Genomic DNA, 21,675 nt, shown 5'->3' on the forward strand with positions numbered 1-21,675 from the left:
CCATATGACTTCAGGCAACTTCCTTTCCCATGTCATGATTATGGTCATTCTGGTATATTAATGAAAATGTGGCTTTATTAACAGTTTGTCATGACTGTACAGAATTTTCCCTTACTGTGGACAGCACAGATCTGTGACTTGCTTTTAGCAGGGCCATACATTTATGCCTACTTTAGCGATGTCCAAGGGGAAAGCAGAAAAAGGAAATGCAAAGAATCAGCGCATCATATGAAGGGGTATCATGGCTGATGTCTTGACCTCTGTGCAGCAGAGTGGCAGAGGCACCAACGCATCCTGCTGCCTCTGCTGCAGGAGCATCAATGTCTGGTGTAGCTCTTTATGGACCTTGGAAACAGTGGCCATCTTTTGCCACAGCTTTTCTCTCTGAGCTCTTTGTGCTCAATCTGTGTCAGGCATCCTTTCTTTCCTCATAGCTTATTTATTATGATTTTTTTTAAACCTACTTCAGTTTGTCGAGTTCTGTGTTTTTCTCCAAATACAGAGGTGCTTAGAACTGAAGAAGAGTAGGAGTGTTTTTCAGGAGTGTTTTCAAGCTGGTATTCCTTGTAATTCTCTCTGCAGCTGAGCCTTTCTAGAGGTTTTACAAGAGGCTGAGTGTGACAAGCACTTGCTGATAGTCTTCCTGGATTGCTGCTCCACATTCATTATCCCTTGGAAGGTTTGTTATTTGTTAGTCTTCCAGTGCTGCCATAGTTCTTCTGTTGGTTTGTAAGTCATTGAGATGGTTTGAGTCATTTCATCTGGTGTCATATCGACTACATTCTCTTTCACATCTCTTTCAGATCTCTTTCAGATGTCTGGTTGCTGTGTGATATGGGATACAGGGGTAGGCCAGCAGCTGAAAGGCCTGGACTGCAGCCTTGGGGCTGCTTTGCTCCACGAGCTGTAAGGATGGCCTTGCCACTCCACTGCAGCCGTTCCCCCCCACCTTTAAGAGATGAACAGTGTACCATGTGTTTCCGTCTGTGCTTCGAAAGTGTGCTTAAACAGAAGTGGGAAAGGCCTCTGTTCTCAGTGACTTGCTGCCTCAGCAGGAGGAGCCTTCAGCTTTGTGAACTGCTTGCCTCAAGCATCTAAACCTCCTTGTCTCCTAGGAAAGCTGAGTGATTAATGGGCATTAATGATGAGCGTGTATTCCAACAGGCTGGTGTTTCAAATACTGTCTTATTTCTTCTTTTTTCCTCAGTATTTCCCTTTTTTTTTTTTTTTTTTTTTTTTAAACCTTTAGTTCTCCTCACCAAAGCAAAAAAGGTGTTGCTCCTACTCCTAGGTCCTTTTAGGCTACTGCTAGGTCACTTTAATTGTGTTTCCCTCTGACAAAGTAAAATACATGAAAGGTTCAGGTCAAATGAAGTTTCCAAGTGCTATAAAATGCACCTGATGGGGCCTGGGTTTGAGCACTGACAACGTGAGTGGTGCTGTGCTAAGGCCTGTCTTGGCCTTTGTCCAGCTACTGCAGAAGTGTACACGCAGAACTTGAAGTTTTTGTCTGAACATGTAGTGTCTGTGTAAATGGATTGTTAACATGTGCTCAGGACAAAAACACGTTTACTAATTTATCTGGTGACACATGTCGTTTTCTGTAGTGGCTACCCTCCTGGTGCTGTGGGGAGCCTTATGTGGGGTGGACTGAATTGAGCTAGCGGCTTGCCCACAGCTGCAAGAACTGCAGGCTGTGCTCAGCTCACCCTGGCTTTAGGTTAGCCAGTGTGCCAGGAGCCAATTTAATTTGTTAACCCAGCAAAGAACAAAACACTAAATTATTTTCTTTTGGATTATTAAGGTTCATTGGCTCAGTGAAGGGTCTGAGGAGGTTGAGAGTGTCTTTAAAATTCCCCATCCAGTGTCCAGATTTGATCCTTCTCATTGTGACAGACGTTAGGTAGCCTAATCCCCTTGTACTTGCTTAATATTTGCTCACTGCTGTTCTGTTGCGTTCTGTAACCTTCTTGGTCATCTAGATCAAAGTGATTTAGAGAGAAGTATGCAGCCTGGCAATATGCTGTATTATTTTAGAGTGGGTAATTGCCATCTTTAAGGCCCATTTTATATAAAGGCATAATAAACATATTGAACCAGAGTTGAAAGTGCCGTAATGAGTGAGACTAGCATCATACATTAGCTCTCTGAAAGGGTAGATAACTGCAGGACAAGGGGAAATGGTTTTAAGTTGAGGGAGGGAAGATTTAAGTTGGATGTCAGGGGGAAATTCTTTATAGAGAGAGTGGTGAGGTGCTGGAACAGGCTGCCCAGAGAGGTTGTGGATGCCCCGTCCCTGGAGGTGTTCAAGGCCAGGTTGGATGGGGCCCTGGGCAGCCTGGTCTAGTACTAAATGGGGAGGTTGGTGGCCCTGCGTGTGGCAGGGGGGTTGGAGATTCATGATCCTTGAGGTCCCTTCCAACCATGGCCATTCTGTGATTCTGTGAAAACTTTAATAATGTACACTGTAGCATGCTGATATTTACATGTGTGTATATGTGAGGCAGAGATTGAAAAAGGGAAAAGGTCTGCTTCTAGTTTGCAAGTAGCAGATGCTTATGATCGTGATGGCTCATGCTTAATGATCTTTTCTTCCAGAGTGAAGCGTGCATATGTAACTGAATGGCTGCAACTTTCAGAAGTTGCTCTAAAAGTAATGCCTCCTATTTATTTTCATGGAAACTGCAAGAGTTATAAAGTGCACAGTAACATGTTGGAGCTACAAAACACTACTTTTTCAATATAGTGACCAGTATTAGCCAAATGATGTAGATAAGCTGCTTGAGTCACTCTTCATTCTGTGCTATGACAGCTGTGCGTGGCTGCCCAGAACGTGGCTTGTCTTTCATGTCACTGTTGCCACTGCTGAAATGCGCCACCCACTTCACTGTGCTCACACCCACTATTTGGTCTCCATAATGTTCAGCAAGTGTCTATGAGTGCCAATAGATGCCGTTTTTTCCACATGGTGGAATTCAGTGACATCCTTTTGCTTCATACACTCTTCCATGTCAGACGCCGTTCTGTCAGACTGCCCCTCTGCCGCCATCTGTCACACAGCAACAGTGTGTAATGGGATACTGGTGGGAAGGTTCAGCATCTGCTGTATTACCACCACCATCCATCTCTGATGTTATGGGCCAACATATTAAAATGGGAGGCATGACTTAGAGCAGCCCTCTTATATTATATAAGAGTTTCTATATTGTGAACTGCTAATAGTAATAATAAAAGCCATCTAAGCTATGTATGTGAAGTGGTTTGGCTTACACTTTTCCTTCGTGTTTCTTTTGGCTCCTAATCTTGGATCCTTTTTCCATATTTCATCGAATCTATTTGCCATTCTGAACGTGTGTGGGCCACTGGATCATCCAGACAGAGGAACATTTACAGAAAGGTGTGAGCTCCAGAGTATTTCCTGATGTTGATTATTTAACGGTATCGCTTGAATTGCAGTGGATTGATTCCTCCATTTTGGATTTGATAAATAGAACAGATTTCCTTTGTATGAAATATAACCAGCCAAAGACTGCTGTAATAACACAGCCATTGTGGAAGTCCTTTCTTCAGTACTGGTGGTGTATATGGCATACGGTGACTTCAGGAGAACTCCTAAAACAGCTTTTGAATTAACAAGGCTGTAGAACAGTATCTTTGTGTCTAGTGACATTTTCAGACACTGTGTGTGCTTAAACTTTCCTGTGTACTTAGATGCAGGCAAGTCAGATTTACTTATAAGTATACATGGAGTATTGCTCTGCAGCTTTGTCTTTTGTCTTCCTGCAATTCCTGCTTCCAACTGCAGCTTTCTTATTGATGCCTCTTGACTCATAAAAGGTTTTAATTTAATTAATTTTAAAGAATAGAATCAATTGAATCTATTCAATTTGTGTTTTACATCACAGTGCCAGTTGATGAAAATTGAATTGCATTTGCTTCATTGCTATTTGGCTTGCACTTGGGTTGCAGTAGTATTGCTGTCTCGTTGTAGAAGTCACCAGTTTGTGGCACTCGGATGAACTGACTGTGTTGTCCTGTGAGCAAGTTTCTATGTTTCCCGCTGGCTTTTGGTTCTCCTTTACTTGTGCCTGTCGAGTTGAGACGGAGAGGTGTGTGGTCCCTAATTTTTCATTCCCTGCCTTCTCAGCTAATGCATTTCTTCTTCTCTGTTAATCAAAGCACTGTTCAAAAAACTTTTACCCCCAGCTGCTTGCTGGGTGAAGTCTGTGGGAACAGATTAGTCAGGAAGTGGAAGAGTGATGTGCAGTAAATAGTATATCCTGCTAAAGACAGGCTTGTTTTTATTCCCTCCTTATGGTGTCTTATTACGTGGCACTTTATACCACTGTTCTTTATAGTATACTGTAAAACTGGTGAGACGTTTCAGTACGTAAGACAATATTGTGCTTTTTTTTGCCATAGGCTTCTCAATAATCTTAACCTCAGAGTAAAATCAGGCTGTGAATGGCAGTACTTTCCTTGTGCCTCTGTTTGACTGGAAAGTTACGTTTCTGTCCTTTGTGTGTGCTCTGTATGTTGTTGTTTTTTTTTTTTTTAATGGTCATTGATCAGCACATAAAAGTCACGGGGAATGGAAATGTAATTACTGAGAAAGACAAATAGACAGTAGCAGCAGGTTGCATCAGAAACCTGGCCAGAATGTCTAATGACAGGGGAAAAACTGAAATAAAATTCTGGTGTGATGTGCAAGAATTGACAAGTAAAACTAATGATCCTTGAATTAAAAAAAAAAAGGTTGAAGACTGTGCCAGTTAATGAAAAATCATGCTGAATCATTGTTGGAGCTTGGCTCCCTTTCTAGGATAGAATATTTATTTGGCAGAGATGCACTGCATAATGTAGTGCAAAAGCTGCATGGAAACAAAATTAGCAAGCCAGTTCCTGAGGTTTCTTTCTGTGGATACCAAGAAGACATCCCTTTTCAGTGAGCTGTGCTGGTGAACTGGTAATGGTGGAGCCTTCCGTTAACATGGGACGGTCCTTGAGGTTCTCTTGCTTCTTACAGGACTCTGTGAGGAACAGTAGCAAGGCTGGGAACCTTGTTTTTCCCTATTAGTGACATTGCTCTGACTTTTTCTAAACCTTCCGTGGGCTGTTCTCACAGTCCTTGACCTACCATTGGAATCACGTTAGGCTTCGTATTCTAGAGCAGAGCTAGTCCCTGAAGGAAACACGATATTGACGCCATATAATTGGGGTCATCTTGTACCCCTTCTTTTTTCCTGCTTCACTGACCCCCAAGCAAGGTGGAAGTGCGCAAGGGCTGGGGGAGGCTGGAAGGAGCAAAAGAGAAAGTGCTGATATGGCCGGGAGGGAAGGGTGCTCAGCAGGTGGTGAGTTGCTCATCTACTCCTCATCTTGCACACAGTTCTGGGAGCCCTGGCTTTGGCTGCTAACAGCCTGATTTGCAATTATATAAAGTTAGCATAACTCTTTGCAATCTAGGATGTATCACAGTGTGGTCTTGTTGCGTTTTCCAAGAGAGAAGGACTATTTCTCTTTTCTCGTCTTGTGGTACCACAACTGGACTGTCTTCCTTACCCTAGCAGGTGATCAACCTCTGTATTTTGAAAAGTGTGAGGTTTGCCTGGTTTTCCTGTCCTTATGTGATGTATAAAAATATACTCAGGACAGTATTGCTTCATGCTAAGGGTCGCGTGGTGGCATATCAGTTTTAAGTGCATATATCATAATGCGTACACGCAACAGCTGTTTCTTGCAAGTGACACAGTCTTCTTTGCCTTTCTTCCCTTATCAGATATAAGAAACATTTCTATCTAAACATGGGTGAAACAGAGCAGAGGCCAACAGCAGGATCCCGGTTAGGAGCTCAGGAGAACGCTGGGATCAGTACCTTGGAGCATGGACAGAAACCACCTCTGACACCTCCAGGAAAACTCATCTCCATCAAAATTCAGATGCTGGATGACACGCAAGAAACTTTTGAAGTTCCGGTAAGGATCTGAGAGTTGGGTGGCTGAGGATTGTTGAAACATTTCTCAAAATACATGGTTTAAAACCAGTTCTCTTCTTATTTCTGCTCTGCAATTTTTTGGTTAATGGATTTGTGTTGCAGAGAAAATGGCGTGTATGATGATGCAACAGAATAACATTAAACAGTTAAGTGAATTGTAAATTACAGTTAGTATTTGGTTTCTGCTTGAACTGCTTCAAAGGAAGTGACTGTCTTTTGGTGTTTTTTTTCTCTCTTCACGTATTCCATCACTGGCTTCCCCTACTTTCTGAATACTTGATGTATTTCCTTGCTGTTCTTGTGCTCTTGATCTAATAAACTATAGCACTAGATGACTTTTATTTTCCAGCCCTCTGGCAATTACTTACAGTGGTAACTTGAAATCATCAAAATTATCACCAATTTATCAGTCATACAGGCACCAAGTGCTCATACGTGCAATGAGGGCTGGGAAAGAATCAAAGCTACCTCATCTAAAGTTTCTCTCTGCGGTCACTGCACGCTGATGTTAATCTAGGTTTGTACTTGCCAAGTGCACAGTTACTACTACTTTTCTGTGTGTGTTTGTGATCAGAGGAATTAGTTTGAATTAATTTTGATACAGTAACACAGTAACAGGGATGTTTTATGCTATCTGTTAGCAACCATTAATGACTTTAACATGCTGCACTCAGGTGTTTAACATGGTAAGACTGTTGAACACCGCTGCTGTTATGAAAGAGTGCTGGAATGTATGTGTTCCAAAGTTCTCGACATTCAGTGAATAGGAAACTGGAAACCTGAGTTCAAATTTCATCCTTTGTTACGTGCGTTTTATGTTGCCATAGTAACCTCCATGCCTTCTTTGGCTCAGTTTTCCCTTTTGTGAAATGGGGGGTAACCAGCGAGATGTGTAGAGCTCACATGCATACTGCTGTATAAAATTGCTTACGCTCACTGGTGAAATATTATCCCTGTATTAAAGTTGAAAGAGTTATGATTAGGAAAATCCACATAAAAATTAAGTTTTCCTTGTTTGTAAGGTGTTTTGTGGGTGTGTACATGCACGTGCCTCTTGGGCTGCTCTCTGCTGCTATTTGTGAGTTGACTGGAACTGCATGGGCAGTCTTAGAATTTCTTGCAGTAGAAAGAGAACTCTCCAGACACGTATTTGTAAACAGCATTGTCACAAAATGAAAGGGTCACCCTATATAGCAGCTTGATATGGTTTTGCACCCTTCAGAATGCCTGCTGCATATCTGCAGTGAGCAGAATAAAATCAGTGGTTTTGGAGTACAAACTGCTGTTCAAAAATACAGCTCTAATTTAAAATACCACGTTCTGATGAGAATTTTGCTGCATGTTGTACGTAGTACAAATGCCCAGAAATGGCAGATGAGAGGTGATGATTTTATTTCCTAGCTGTTAAAAGCTTTCAAAAACTCTTGGGAAATAACACAATTAATTAAAGTTTATAATGCTCTTTAACAAACATTTAGTAGGAGCTATTTTCAGATCAAATCCCATTCATTAAATTGTATAGAAGCAGGCTTGAGTAACAGGTGGCTGCAGTACAGCTGTGTAACTCTAGCTTTGCTTCTCTAGCAGTTTGAGAAAACATTTTTTTCCACCTTCAGTATTAGAAGACTCCCAGATTTCTTTCTGTTTATAAACATAAGTGGCTTCTGGAAGACCTAGGTTGGAACAACCATTCAGATCACTTCAGTGTGAATATTTCCTCAGGCATTTACTTCATAACTACGTCCATTCAATGAGAGCCCAATGGGTTTTAAAATCAGAACTAATGAAATATACAGAATATTTGGAGAGGATTCCTGAAGCTTTTTGTCTCCAAGTTATGCGTAGCCAAATGGAACTATAAACATGATTTTCAGTCTACTCTAAAAGGCATTAATTTTTTAGTCCCATCTCAAAGAAGTGGATTTTTTTTCCAATGCATACAAATTGTTTATTCACGTAGAAAAAGCATACTTTTTTTTTGTTACCGGATTGGTGCAGTATACAGAGAAAAAAGAAAGTGATGCCATTTCAACAGAATATTTTAGGAGCAGCAAGTATGGCTGTGGCTGGAGATGTTAAACGTATATATCTGAGCACATCTGTGTGTTTGCTTTTTGCACTACTGGGGGTCTGAGCTGCTTTTTCTGAAACTTCAGCTCCTGGCTAAACCTTCCAAATACAGTATGAGGATAAAGCAATCAGCTGTTGTGTTTCTCACAGCTTCAGGAGTTTTGCTGGATGTTATTTTCTCTGTTAGCAAGTAGACCAAACTTTGACTGGTTTTGTGGCTGCTTACTCTCTACTTTGTAGGAAGGTATGAATTTTGTTATGCCACTTTACTGTTTGCTTGTGAACTCTGTAAAAATAGAAACCAACAGTGGTGATTCTCCTTCCTGACCTCTGAGACAGAAGTAAAATAATTGGGAGTATCCATCTGCCTAGTCCTCCTTCCTTGCTACTCCTAGAATATCTGTTGTTGTATCATCAGCCTCCCCATTAGTTAAAACTGGAACAGAGTCTTAGTCCATGTGATCTTTTTCATGTCTTGTTTTATGGGTTATGTGTTTTAATTATCTTCCAGTGGACAAAATTAAATCCCATTGCACTTAGGCAATACCTTTCCTCTCACCATGTGCAAATAACCTATGTTATTAGAGCAAAATCTTTGAGATTTGTCTGCTCTGTATATAACAGCAGAAAAGCATGACCTACTTCCATGCCTCTCACCAGTGCTGCTGGTTAAAAGTGAAGTAGCTACTGTCGTTTCACCTTCACCGCGGAGAAGTCTTGACCAGATTCTGTGTTGTGGTGCTATCTCATTATACCATGTCCAGCACGTATCAGTATGGGCCTGTAAATCTGTCCTGAACTCTCAGACAGGAGCTGCCTTCAGCTGCAGTAATAGGTGGTCAGTGCCTGAAAATCAGGCCTCTTGCTCAAGGCTAATGCCCACACAGTGCTTGGAGCTGTTGGCCATGGTGGTGGCTCTATGAATGGACAGCATGCAAATGTGTAATGAATTTCTGTTCCTTTTTTCTTTTCTGTTCTTCTTTTTTTTTGCTTTTAAGTGTGCCTTCTGATTAGGCTATGTTTGCTGAAAAATTAAAAAATTAGTTAGGCATGTTAACTGGAGGTGCTCAGAGGTCCAAAATTCGGCTGATGATTGGTTGAGTTATGACCATCTGATGGAATGAGCAATTGCAGTCCTTTTGGTCACTATGTGAGCAGACAACAGCTTTCACCAAAATGACTAACGTGAAGGAAGAAGAACATTTGTTCACGTTTGTACGCATAATGATAATCATATCTAGGTAGATCTAGGGCATTTTTTGAAAGGTTAACACTTCAACTGTATGGCTTATGAAACACAACAAACAGAGGTTTTGTGTTATACAAGAGATGTAGGAATGTACAGTTCTGCTTTTATTGTGTTCAGTTTCATATCTAGTTAATTTGAAGAGAATGGGGTTGATTTTATTAAAACAGCAGAATAATGTCTTTTCCTATATTTTTTTTTTTAACCTGGTCTCTCCTGTAGGTTCAAACCAGTTTGTATAATAAGAAGTTACGTTTTAAAGCACAGCAAAAATAGCTGATGGTTGTATTTACTGAAGGTCATTCCAGAAAAAAAACCCAAAAACCAACACCTTAATGTTTATGCCACTATGAAATTTATATTATTTCTTGCACTGAAGCGTTAATAAAAATAAACAGAATCTGCTTGAAAACTACTCCTAAGCAGAAAGAATCAGTGCTGTTCCTTTCCAGGTGATGCTGAAGGCGTTACCGATTCTCATGTGAAGCTGCTGTAGGAGTCAGTGACTCAGACCAGGTCTAACCATGACTGATGTGATGCCTGTCACCGGTCGTATCAGAGTCTGGGAGTGAACGGTGCTGATTTGACTGGAATGATGCTATTGGTGCTAAACAGAAAGTCAGGGCTGTTTTTCTCCCTTTAGCATCAAAGGTGAGATCAAAGTATATCACAGGAGGGGAGGCTTCTTCTCTCAGAAAAGCTCTGGTCTCTTTAATCAAAAGCAAACCACACTCCTCTTTATTGTGTCTAAAAGAAAATAGTTGCTTCCTTGTTGTGGCTGTCTTTTGGAAAGACCAAAACATGCTTGCCTGTCAGATTACCACAGTTTATTAAACATCTGTTTTCTGTCTCATGTAAACTGTCTTTTTCTCAGAATGTGTTCAAGCTTAGCGAAATACACTGGCTTGGAAAATGTCATTCACTTTGAGGGATTAACACCTGGTTTATTAAGTGAAAGGAGTCTCTTAATAGAAAGCGGGGTGAGGGTATAATCCTTAATAAACATCAGCTGTAAACATTTCGTTTCTATTTGCTTTCTCAGAAGAAGAGAAAGACTTCTTTAAGAAGATCTGAGAATAAAGACCAAACGGTCTTGGTCTACAAGTATTTATCTGCCACTGGAGATCAGATGTGCGTTGGCAGGGAATTTCATTGCCTCATGCTCAGACTTCCGAAGAAAAAAAAAGACCTCATAATCCTGCTTGGGCTGTATTTCTTAAGGCTCGTGGTCTGGCGTGGGGATTTTGGTTGGTTGGTTTTGTTTGTTTGTGCAGCCATATAAAGGTGGCTCATATTCCCTTTGTGGGGAAAGTACCTTCTATTAAAGGTACTCCCAGCTAACTTGAGGCTGGTGTAGGTATGTCAGGAGAAGCTTCATACTAAAAGCTCTCAATACTTAACAACAAACATTATGTGTGCTGTCTTAAAATTTGTACAGACATCGTGTTACTCTATTAAGAAATTTCAGCTACATTTTATAAATGCATACGTTATTTTCCATAACATTTATGGGCTGTGCTAATTGTTCTGTCCTTGATATTTACCCCTTTCCTCAATACACATATTATATCCATTAGAGTATCTCAGAATAAAACAACGATTTCCAAAGGACGTCAGACAATAAGGCAGTGCAGAAACGTGAAACAGTGTTTTATGCTTTCTTAGGCAGCTCCAACTGTTATATGAACTGCATTTTTTTCCAGCTTAGGAAATGAACAGCAGGTCAGTTGTCAGTTATTCATCACCCTGAGACTTTCTTTTCTTCACATGACTGAAATTATTTGGCTATCACTGTCAGACTATTTGCAGTGGAAATCAAGCATTTAAACATTAACTGATTGTCACACCAACCCCACTGGATGTTCTGAAATTGTAAGGAAAACATTTTTTTTTCTAATTCTGAAACACTTCAGTTACGTTTTTCACAGAAGAGTATTAGGGAACACCCAGTAAACTGATTTTTTTTTTTTCTCAAAAGATGATTAGAATGTCAGGAAAGGCAGGAATGAGGTGAGGGTTGTCTGGATGAGGAGCTACGAGATATGTTTTAGAAGCTCTTGGTAGCAATGGTAATGGGGGGACAGCAGGACTAGATGATCTTGGAGGTACTTTCCAACCTTGTGATTCTATGATTCTATGAATTTTTGGTTACTTGTGGTAATAATTTATGTGCTTTTGAAAACAGAAAATTATTTGGAAGCAAAATTCTATAAACTGAAGAAGCAGACTGTTTTAAAATGCTGGGTTTTTTTTGTTTGGTTTTTTTTTTTTTTTTTTTTTAATGTTTGTTTTTCATAGTTTGCTGGTTTGATTGCTACAGTATTCTGTAGAATGAACACCATGAGTGGAAATGTAATTGTAATTGCTAACGAATCCAGTGCATTTTCAGACTGAGTGGGTCGCCGCTGAAGTGTAGAGACCGATGCAGCAGAGTCCTTACAGCTCTCTACAATTACCTGAAAAGAGGTTATGGCAAAGTAGGGGTTGGCCTCTTCTCCCACATAGCTAGCAATAGAACTAGACGGAATGACCTCAAGTTGCACCAGGGGAGATTCAGGTTGGATATTAGGAAAAATTTAATCTCCAAAAGAGTGGTCAGGTGCTGGAATGGGCTGCCCAGGGAGGTGGTGGAGTCACTGTCCCTGGAGATGATCAAGAAACATTTAGATGTTGTACTAAGGGGCATGGCTTAGTGGGGAAATACTGGTGGTAGGTGGATGGTTGGACTGGATGATCTTGGAGGTCTTTTTCAAACTTGGTTGATTGGTGATTCTATGATTCTCTGATTTCCTGCTCAAGATGTATTGGGAGGGATGTTTTAACCTAGGTCTGAAGAAGGAGGGGAGCTGAGCTGTTGTCTGTTTCCTTCTTCCCCTCTGAGAGTGAGAGTTGTCTGTTCTGGCTTTAAAGATTTTAAAACTTCATGTCAGACTCTCAACTAATCACTCACTGCTTCCTAGTTAAGGGTGAAAACATAGTACCTTCAACAGGCTGTTCATCATCCCTGACTCAGATTCGTGTTTTAGGACAAGATTAATTGCTCCCTGGAGTTGCTTGTATATCCCTGTAAGGGGAGCATAGGGCAATAGCTTGATGTTCATTTATCATCTAGGCACCTAAGTTGTTGCACACCTTCCTTTGTTTCCTTTTAGCCCCTATCCATGGGAAGTGGTGAGTCTTTGCATCTGGTAGGTGGCCAGCTGTGCTGGTGGATACATAATACCTGCCATAGTGCTGCTTTTCTCTCTCCTGGTTGTATCAGGGAAGCTGCAAAGCAAAGCATGCTTTGGAGGAATGGTGCATTACTGCGGTGGTGCAAATGCATGCCATCATTAATTTACTTAAGCCCATTCTTTGCTTGAAAAGGTGGTCGAGCTTAGGTTATTTTCCTTAAGCTTTGTATGAAAAGCAGTTGTCTTTGCTTCTAGCCATACGCTCTGCAAGGACATAATAAATGAGCTAGATAAGCTTTGGGTGAAAATAGCTGCCTTCCCCCTTTCCTCCTCCCCACCTCTCCCCTGAGCATGATTGTTTAAATAGCCGTGTTGTCTGCAGCTCAGGAATGGCAGTGTAAGGATGATGCTCTGCAAGAGTACGATCTCATGTTAGATTTCAGGCATTTCAAAGCACACCCAGCTTATGCTCTTGCACTAAAACTTGAGCAAAAGATCAAGGAACTTGGGATTAGATGTGAAGCATCACTGGTATGTGATTATATCACGCAGCTCTATGAATGGCCATTCAGAGCACTGAATTTCAATAACTTGGATTTCAGGTAAAAGCAAATCTCCCTGTAACTTATTCTCTCTCCTGTTTGAGAGATGAAGGCGCTTTTATCACAGAATCCCTTTTCAGTTGCTGTCTTCCATTATTTTGAACAGAGTGGAAAGCAGTTTGTATAAACAAAGGCTAGAGCAATGCAGAATAGAATAGTAGCAAAATTTTATAAATTGTCCATTCTTTCCCTTTTAATGCATTGTCTGTTGGATATTGTCACGTGTTAACAATTTTTGCCTGATGATAACACAAGCTGTTGAAGTGCCTCTCTCCAGGTTTATTTGTCTGCTCTTGGTTCTTTGCTCTGCATGCAGTCTTTCTGTGCCATTTAGCTTGGGATATTTGTCTTTGGGCTTTATGCCCATGTGATCATCAGGCTTCATCCTGTGCTTTTTCTTTTCTCAGACCTCAGCTCTGCCACAAGCTCTCTCTAGCTCCCTATGTCTGCAGGATGCCTGGGCTGCTGAGCTGATGGAGCCGCAGCCTCAGCAGCTGCTGGAGATGGCGTTGACCCGTCTCTCTGCTGCACTGGCAGAGATGCTTGTCTGGCCCTGTGCTAAAGCAGCTAATAGGCCAATCCTGCTTAAAAAGCTTCATTTCCATCAGCTTAGCTGGAACCAGCAGCTTACTACAAGATGAGGTTGATGCTTGTGTTGGTATAACAGAGGGGAGGAAAGGTGCAAGATTGTCCTGGTAGGGCTTCAGATTTGAGCGAAGCTGCTGTAGTCATACAAAGCTGCAAAGATGAAAGAGAGAACAAGTGTGCTATGGGACTCCAACCATTATAACGCATAAATATCTGACTTTACATTGGTTTGCATTCTAGTGCTTCCTTGCTTGGCACTTAAACATACCTTTTATTGCTTATCCTCCTTGTCTTCTTTGCCTTTCTGCAGCTTCTTTGCAACTGGTGGTTCAATTGCTTGTTAGTGATATTCACCAGACTAATGGGAGATAGCAGTGCAGAAAAATTTTTGAGTCCTGAGCATATCTCCTTCTAGGTCTTCAACCACCTTCATTGTGACAGTGACTTCCTTCACAGAATCACAGAATTGTAGGGGTTGGAAGGGACCTCCAGAGATCATCGAGTCCAACCCCCCTGCCAAAGCAGGTTCCCTACAGCAGGTCGCACAGGTAGGCATCCAGGCAGGTCTTGAACATCTCCAGAGAAAGAGACTCCACCACCTCCCTGGGCAGCCTGTTCCAGTGCTCTATAGTGCAGTGTCAGGATGCTGTTACTACAAATCACATGTTAGATTGTTTGGGGGAGCAAGAGTCCATCACTTTAGATCTGCACAAAACTAAAGAATTTCTCTGTATTTCTCTGATAATTAAATTCTCATCCACATTCATCTGCAAGACGAATCTGATACTCTCTGAAGGGGTTCCAACCAGTTTCCAGGTTTAAAAAACTTTAGAAGGCTTAGTAGTAGGCTGCTTAGCTGTCAACTTGTCTCCATTGCTCCAATGGGATGCCTTGACAAGGCTGTGATTACAGCACGTACACACAATTAAATATTGCTTTTTACATGACAGTGCATAAATCACATAAAATGCATGGCTGGAAATGTCTGCCAAGGTCTTTGTAGCTATCTGAATAAGGCTAGTGTGTTAAAGTCATTCCTGGATAAATACGTCAATTTTGAATAAAAAGTGATGCACGAGACACACGTGATATGCCTGATAACAAATATAAACAGCAGCAGCAGAAGTAGATTACAATATCTCCCTTTCTTATTCACATCCCTTAAAAAGAGGCTTTAAGTGATAGAAATTGCACAAACATAACACTTCCAGAGTATAAATAGCAAATTGTGAATTATGACTTAGTGCCAATTTGCTTTTTGATGGCCTGTTGGCAGATGCAAATATTCTCATGGAATCACAGAATCACCAAGATGGGGAAAGACCTCCGAGATCATCCAGACCCAACTGTCCACTTACCACCAGCGTTTCCCCACTAAACCATGTCCCTCAGTACAACATCTCTCAGTATTTCTTGAACACCGCTGGGGACGATGATTCCACCACCTCCCTGGGCAGCCTGTTCCAGTGCCTGACCATTCTTTCGGAGAATAAATTTTTCGTAATATCCAACCTGAATCTCCCCTGGCAGAACGTGAGGTCATTCCCTCTCATCCTATCACTAGTTATGTGGGAGAAGAGGCCAATCCCACCTTGCTACAACTTCCTTCAGATAATTGTAGAGGACAGTCGGGTCTCCCCTGAGCCTCCTCTTCTCCAAACTAAACGTTCTCAGTTCCCTCAGCTGCTCCTCATAAGGTTTGTGCAGGCCTCTCACCAGCTTTGCTGCCCTTCTCTGGACACGCTTGAGGACCTCATTTCTTTCTTGTGGTGAGGTGCTCAAAACTGGATGTATAACTGAAAGTGTGGCCTCTCCAGTGCTGAGTACAGAGAGGCAATCACCTCCCTGCTGCTGCTGCTGGCAAGCTGCTGGCAACACTATTTCTGATACAAGCTAGGATGCCCTTTGATTTTTTGAATGTTCATGGGCAAGATATTCATGCAGTACACAGCAGTAGGCAGTTTTTCTCCTTACTTTTTCACTGCTACCTTCTCACCTAGTTTTCTGATTGATCCTGGAGTCCTTTCTTCTTTTGATCGTCAGTTTGCTTTCCTTTTATAAGTCCGGTGCTGCTCTCATGCTATAATACCTTCATGTGGTTCTCAATGAGCTTATTTGAAATAATCTCCATCTGGTAGATGGTGGACATTATTTGTGTTTGGATGCTGTGTAGTTTTCAGAAGCTTGTTCTTCATGAATAAAGGGGACATCTTTTGCTTTTAAAGGACTCTTGGTATTTTAGTGTTTTGTTACACATTGGTGCTTGGTTTTATTCCCTTCTGTCCTCTAACTGCCATCTCATCCAACCCTTGTTAGATGAAACGTCGTTCATAAATGAGATGTTTTAAGCTTGCTTCTCTTCTGGAGTTTGTCAAACCATTCAGGTTTTTAATTTTTTACTTCATGTCAAAGGATTATTTTGTGTTCATGTCCCTTGAAAGTCTATGGAAACTTCTAAAACTAAAATTCAAGATGATTGGAATAGCACATTTAGCTTGGTAATCCTGGCAGTCTGAAGAAGAGCAAGGTAGAAACATCAGGCTGCAGGAAAGCAGGATTTGTGAGCAGGGGGAGACTTCATAGTTGTAGCTGCTTAAAAAAGTCAACAACAGCAAAAAAAAAAACAACCAACAACAATGCTGAAAATGCCATGAAATTCTTCTAGAGTTACACCTGATGTGGAACAAGTGGATTTTCAAACTTTTTGAACGAAGTCAAACTGGGTTGCTGTTAATAGTAAAACAGAGCTAAGAGAGGATAGTCTTGTTTCACTTAACATAAGCTGAGTCTTGCATTGCTGTTCCTTTTTGTGTCTGTTTCATGAAATAAATAACTTTGAACAGATACATACCTTTCAGAAGAAAGGTCACCTCTGCAGAGCATTTCCAATCTGTACTACTTACATTTTGTTACAGGGAAGATCACATATACACAGTTTAGCCAGGAGAAGTGGAAAAGGTTACAGAGGAAACAGTTCAGCATTTTCCTGGGCCGAGGGAATGACCCTTTGATGGGTCAGTTAACACCTTTGCTGTACTGAACTGCCTTAGTTCCTAAATAGATGTGGCTGTGTTTCAAACATAAATGTGATGTCATTTGGAAAATGAGAAGGGCTTATTTCACAGTCAGAGATCTCTTGGAATATGGACTCAGAAGATTTCATCACATCTCCTACAAAAAAAGAAAAAAAAAAAAAAAGGCAATCAACTAAGTATATGATGTATTTGAACCTGTAAAAATGTTTGAAAAAGACTGAGATTAAAGTTGAACAGCAAAATTATGGCAGATTAACGTGTAGTGCAAAGAGTTTCTTCAGAACTAAATGGTTGTATATATTTTGATTTATTTTTTATTTTTCCCACTCTGCACTTTTAATGTAGGATGGAATTTCTCACGATAGTGAAAGACAATCCTCTTTTACGGTTAATGTTTTTCTAAACCCACAGCCTCAGCGTGCCCACAGAGCACAGTATTGTGTAGATGAGCACTGATGAAACAGTGTTCTCATACTTTGGTTCTAGTGAGTGTTGTTGTAATGCTCATTTTGTCACCCTGTTGGTTTATGCAGTTTGTTATGTGCTGCACATCTGCAAAGTTGGTAGAATAAGGTTTGTGTCTGTGTGGCTGAGCTGATGCTTACTTTCAGACTCTGCATAAGCAAAACCTTAAAACGTGCTGCCCATCTGCCATTGCGTCATTTAACACTAATAAATGGGCTGGTACACACACAGGTGTTTCTTCATTGTGACACTGACTTTTTATAAACATCTGTGAACCTTTGGGTGGGGTTATTGTTTTCAACTTCTCACATTGGTATTTATCATGAGAACACAGGAACGTGCCTTTTTAGTCTTCAGGAGGAGGCTCAGGGGAGACGTTATTGCTCTCTACAATAACCTGAAAGGAGGTTGTGGCAAGATGGGAGTCAGCTTCTTCTCCCACATAACAGTGATAGGACAAAACAGAATGGCCTCACGTTGTGACAGGGGAGGTTCAAGTTGGATGTTAAGAAGAATTTCTTCTCTGAAAGAGTGGAGAGGCATTGGAACAGGCTACACAGGGAGGTGCTGGAGTCACCGTCCCTGTAGGCGTTGAAGAAAAGGGTGGATGTAGCATGTAAGTACGTGGCTAGTGGGCAATACTGGTGGTAGGTGGATGGTTGGACTAAATGGTCTTAGAGGTCTTTTGCAACCTTAGTGAGTCTATGATGGTATGACTATACAATAAGAAAAAAAAAACAACCCAACAAACAGAGCTTGAGACGTCACTAGAATTTTACTGAGAGTTAAACTGAAAATTAACACCTTAACACCTTCAGCACTCTTAAGAAGTTCATTAATTCACCGGCAAAGGCCCCTTTGATGAAATGGCGCTTGTCAGTCTGACCATAAAGTAGTATGAAAGGACTAAATAAGTTACTTAAACTAATACTTTTGATTCGGTTCATGTCTTATCATGTTAACATTTAAATTTTCCATTTCTGATGAGGAGATGCTTGTGTTGGGTTTGCCTGCCTAGTTTGACAGTGAATTGTGGTCATTCAAGGAGATTAATTTATGCCCCACACCCGCAAACATCTGAACACTACCTGCAGGAAATTTATTTGTTCTTGACAGATATTAGATCCATTTGTTGGTATTTCTTAGGTGAACAGAAGTCACCAGTGGCTTTGGCTTTCATTTTTCATGTCACTTTCTTTCACCTGCTCTAAACTGATCCGTTTGTTTCCTTAATCTCTGTTTTGTAAGGTTTGAGCTGTCCCACTTAAATTACATCACAAAAAAGAAGCCAGTTGTTATTATTGGGAATGATTGTGTTTTAGTGAATAATAATCTCTTCAGTCACTGAGTAGCAAATTGATTTGTGAAGAAGATGAGTCTGTTTGTAGGAGGGCAAGTCTGCTTGGTGATTGCTGCAAAGGTGTGATGCAAGAACGAGGGGAGAGTTGGGTGAGTAGGGCACCTTCAGAAACCAAATAAATAGGTACATTTATAAAAATGCAGCTTTCAAGATTTATTTATTTTTCCATGTATTTGATGCACTGGTGATCTAATGCATCCACGCCTTGAACAGCACAGCATGACACAGTCCCTTCAAGGAGAAGCACTACAAAGCAGCAGTAACTGCACAGTGCAGTGAAGTGCCAGAGCTAGAGGAGGGATCCCTTCCTCATTCCCATGTTAAGTTGCCTCCTATCAAATACTTAGGCACAGCAGAGACTTAATGAGAGTTAGCTCTTAAAAATTGCTGCTAATTGCAAGTCTGTTATGTTAATGTAATTAATTTGAACTGAAAACTGTAGCTAAGATACTGTTAAGGCACAGTTGTTTATACAGCTATATAGTTGCATGTGCAGTCACAGCATAACTTCCTGTGCCACGCGTGCAATGGCAGAAACAGAGTGACTGGCTGATTTTATTTCTGGCAGATTCAATATAGATATCAGAAGAAAGATCTTTTACGAATTACAATGTTTAAACTTACACTAAAGGGGAAAAAAAAAAAAAAAAAAAAAAACTTCAATAAAAATGCCCCAAACAACCAAATCATAGAATCAAAGAATGGTTTGGTTTGGAAGGCATCTTTAAGATCATATAGTTCCAATCCCCCTGCTACAGGCAGGGATGCCTCTCTCTAGACCAGGTTGCTCACAGCCCCATCCAGCCTGGCCTTGAATGCTTCCAGGGAGGGGGCATCCACAGCCTCTCTGGGCAACCTGTTCCAGTGTCTCACCACCCTCACAGTAAAGAATTTCTCCCTAATATCTAGTCTAAATCTACCCTCTTCCAGTTTAAAGCCATTTCCTCTCATCCTGTCGTTACCTGTCCTTATAAAAAGTCCCTCCTCAGCTTTCCTGTGGGCCCCTTTCAAGTGCTGGAAGGCCACTATAAAGTCCCCTGGAGCCTTCTCTGCTTCAGGCTGAAAAGCCCCAGCTCTCAGTCTGTCCTCATAGAGGAGGTGCTCCAGACCTCTGATCAGCTTCATGGCTCTCCTCTGGACCCTCTCTAGCAACTCCATGTCCTTCTTGTATTGCGGGCCCCAGACCTGGATGCAGAGATAGAAAAACAAACCCAGGCTTCTAGAGAAAAGAACGGTAGTTTGGATTTATTTTGATTTTTTTTTGGATCTGCTTGTTAGAGAGGCAGTGTAATGTTTTGAGTTGTCAGGATATGGGATTTTGTCCCTAACCAGGGTCTGTCTGTCCCATGTGACTAGAGGGAGTTTGTTTGCTGCTTGGCTTCACTTCTGCGCACTGCCTTTCTCTGCTGCTCCAATTTTTGTACAGGAGCCCTATGACTTTCCTAACCCATTTAGCCTACTTTGGCCTACTGCATAGTTCAGCTTCTTATTTCCTTGACTCCTGCCCTCTTTCAGCTCTTCTAGGGCAGAGCTGCCATGTATATGATGCCATGGTATGGTGAGTGCTGACCAGCTGTCTTCTCCAGATGGGCAGGGAGAGTGGCAAAAGCAGCTGAAGCATGCTTTCCAGCATCCAGCTGAGCTGACCAAAAAGGTAGTTCCAAATTACCAGAAAGATAAGCTTCTTGCTGCATTGGCAGCAGAAATTCCAGTCCTGACTAATTTGTGGGCCACCACAACAAAAGCAGAATTGGTGAGGCCAGCCCTGCTTCTTCTCTGCTTTCATTTTCAGTTTCTCAGTGAAGCAGTGTTTGAGATAGAGATGTTGAAAGGGGATGTTCGTGTTTAAAACCACCTTGGGTTTTCTTGTGTTCACTATTAGAGAGTGGAAAATTTTCTCTTGTTGGTGCAAGAAAGCTTCTATTGAGCCAAGGTTGAGCTAAGTATAATGAGAAGTCGAGAAAAGTTGTAAGTAGCTTGAAAGTTGTTCAGTTTGCATGAACTTCCATCATGTGAGCCTTTGTCTCGGGTAGAAATGTTTAGCTTGAAGGTTAAGATGAAGGAGGTGACTTCTGATCATCCGAAGAGTGAAGGCTGTGTTGTATCCTCGTTCCTGCTCCTTTTGCATATGGTTCTTTCATCCATTTAATCTGTGCTAGTAAAGAAAGAGGGCTGTTTGAAGAAGGCACTGTGGAGCGCTCTGTCTCTCATCCAGCAACAGTTGAATACTTTATGGAAGTATATTAAGTCCCTGACAGGAGAAGGTAGCCAGCTGGCTGCTGCAGCAGGATGTTCTTATTCTGCCTCACAGCCGAGGAGAAGGAGCTGGCAGCCTGCCTGCTGTGCTCACAGGGGGAGAGGGAAGGCACAGACTCCTTCAGTATTTTAACTAGGTGGGCCCTTAACCAGAAAAATAAAGGAGAAAGCACGCTTTTCAAGTCTGTCCAGGCCACCAACTGGAAAGTGGCAAAGGACTGACTTTAGTATGCATAATTACCACCTAAAAGGCTCCATGGTTTGAGATGGCTTAAGAATCTGCCTGCTGAAAGGGCTGCAAGCAAGTAAAATAATTACACTGGTATTTGTCTTGCCTGAAACGGCACGCACAGGGGAGGTGTCCCGCTGTTGAAAATAGTGATGTAACAAGATTTAGAGTTTGGATATTCTTTCATTATCCTTTCCTCCTCTAGTGAGCACAGTTCAAGTCCAGGCGACAGTGTGGCCTACCAAGGAAGATAATTGAAAGGAAAGGAATTCACATTATAATTGGCAAGCACACCAGAGGGAGAGCACTGGAACAGGGCTCACCGTATCATTACGCCAAGTATTGAAACAACACGAGATACTATCCAGTTGATGATCCATTTCAAAAGAAGCTAGCAGGTGAAAACAGCTTTAAGAGATTTTCCCTCCACAACCAATTAGTGCAGGAACAGATACACATGCTGAACTACAAGTATCTCAAACAAGCCAGTCCTGAGGCCGTTGTTTTCCAGCCTGTTATCCCCTGTGTGCTTCCTGGAATGAACTCTTGCAAGAAACTGTGTGTGGATGCTCTGTTAACTGATAAAGCGAAACTCCTCATTTACATGCAGAAGTTGACAGTCCAAGAGAAGTTTTCAGTAATGTAATGAAGGAATC

General features: G+C 41.5%; 1 protein-coding gene across 5 annotated transcripts in view; it reads left to right on the top strand.

The window, feature by feature from the left end:
• Positions 1-5,804: 5,804 nt before the first annotated feature.
• FARP1 (FERM, ARH/RhoGEF and pleckstrin domain protein 1) overlaps positions 5,805-21,675 on the top strand; it is a gene marked incomplete at both ends in the record, with an annotated part of 162,282 nt that continues 146,411 nt past the window's right edge. For all 5 annotated transcript variants that reach the window (XM_079537932.1, XM_079537933.1, XM_079537934.1 and 2 more), the window contains one exon: positions 5,805-5,975. In XM_079537932.1, coding sequence (XP_079394058.1) covers positions 5,805-5,975 — 171 coding nt within the window. The remainder of the gene's footprint in view (positions 5,976-21,675) is intronic.

Source organism: Tetrao urogallus (assembly GCF_951394365.1).
Source record: "Tetrao urogallus genome assembly, chromosome: 1".
Lineage (NCBI taxonomy): Eukaryota > Metazoa > Chordata > Aves > Galliformes > Phasianidae > Tetrao > Tetrao urogallus.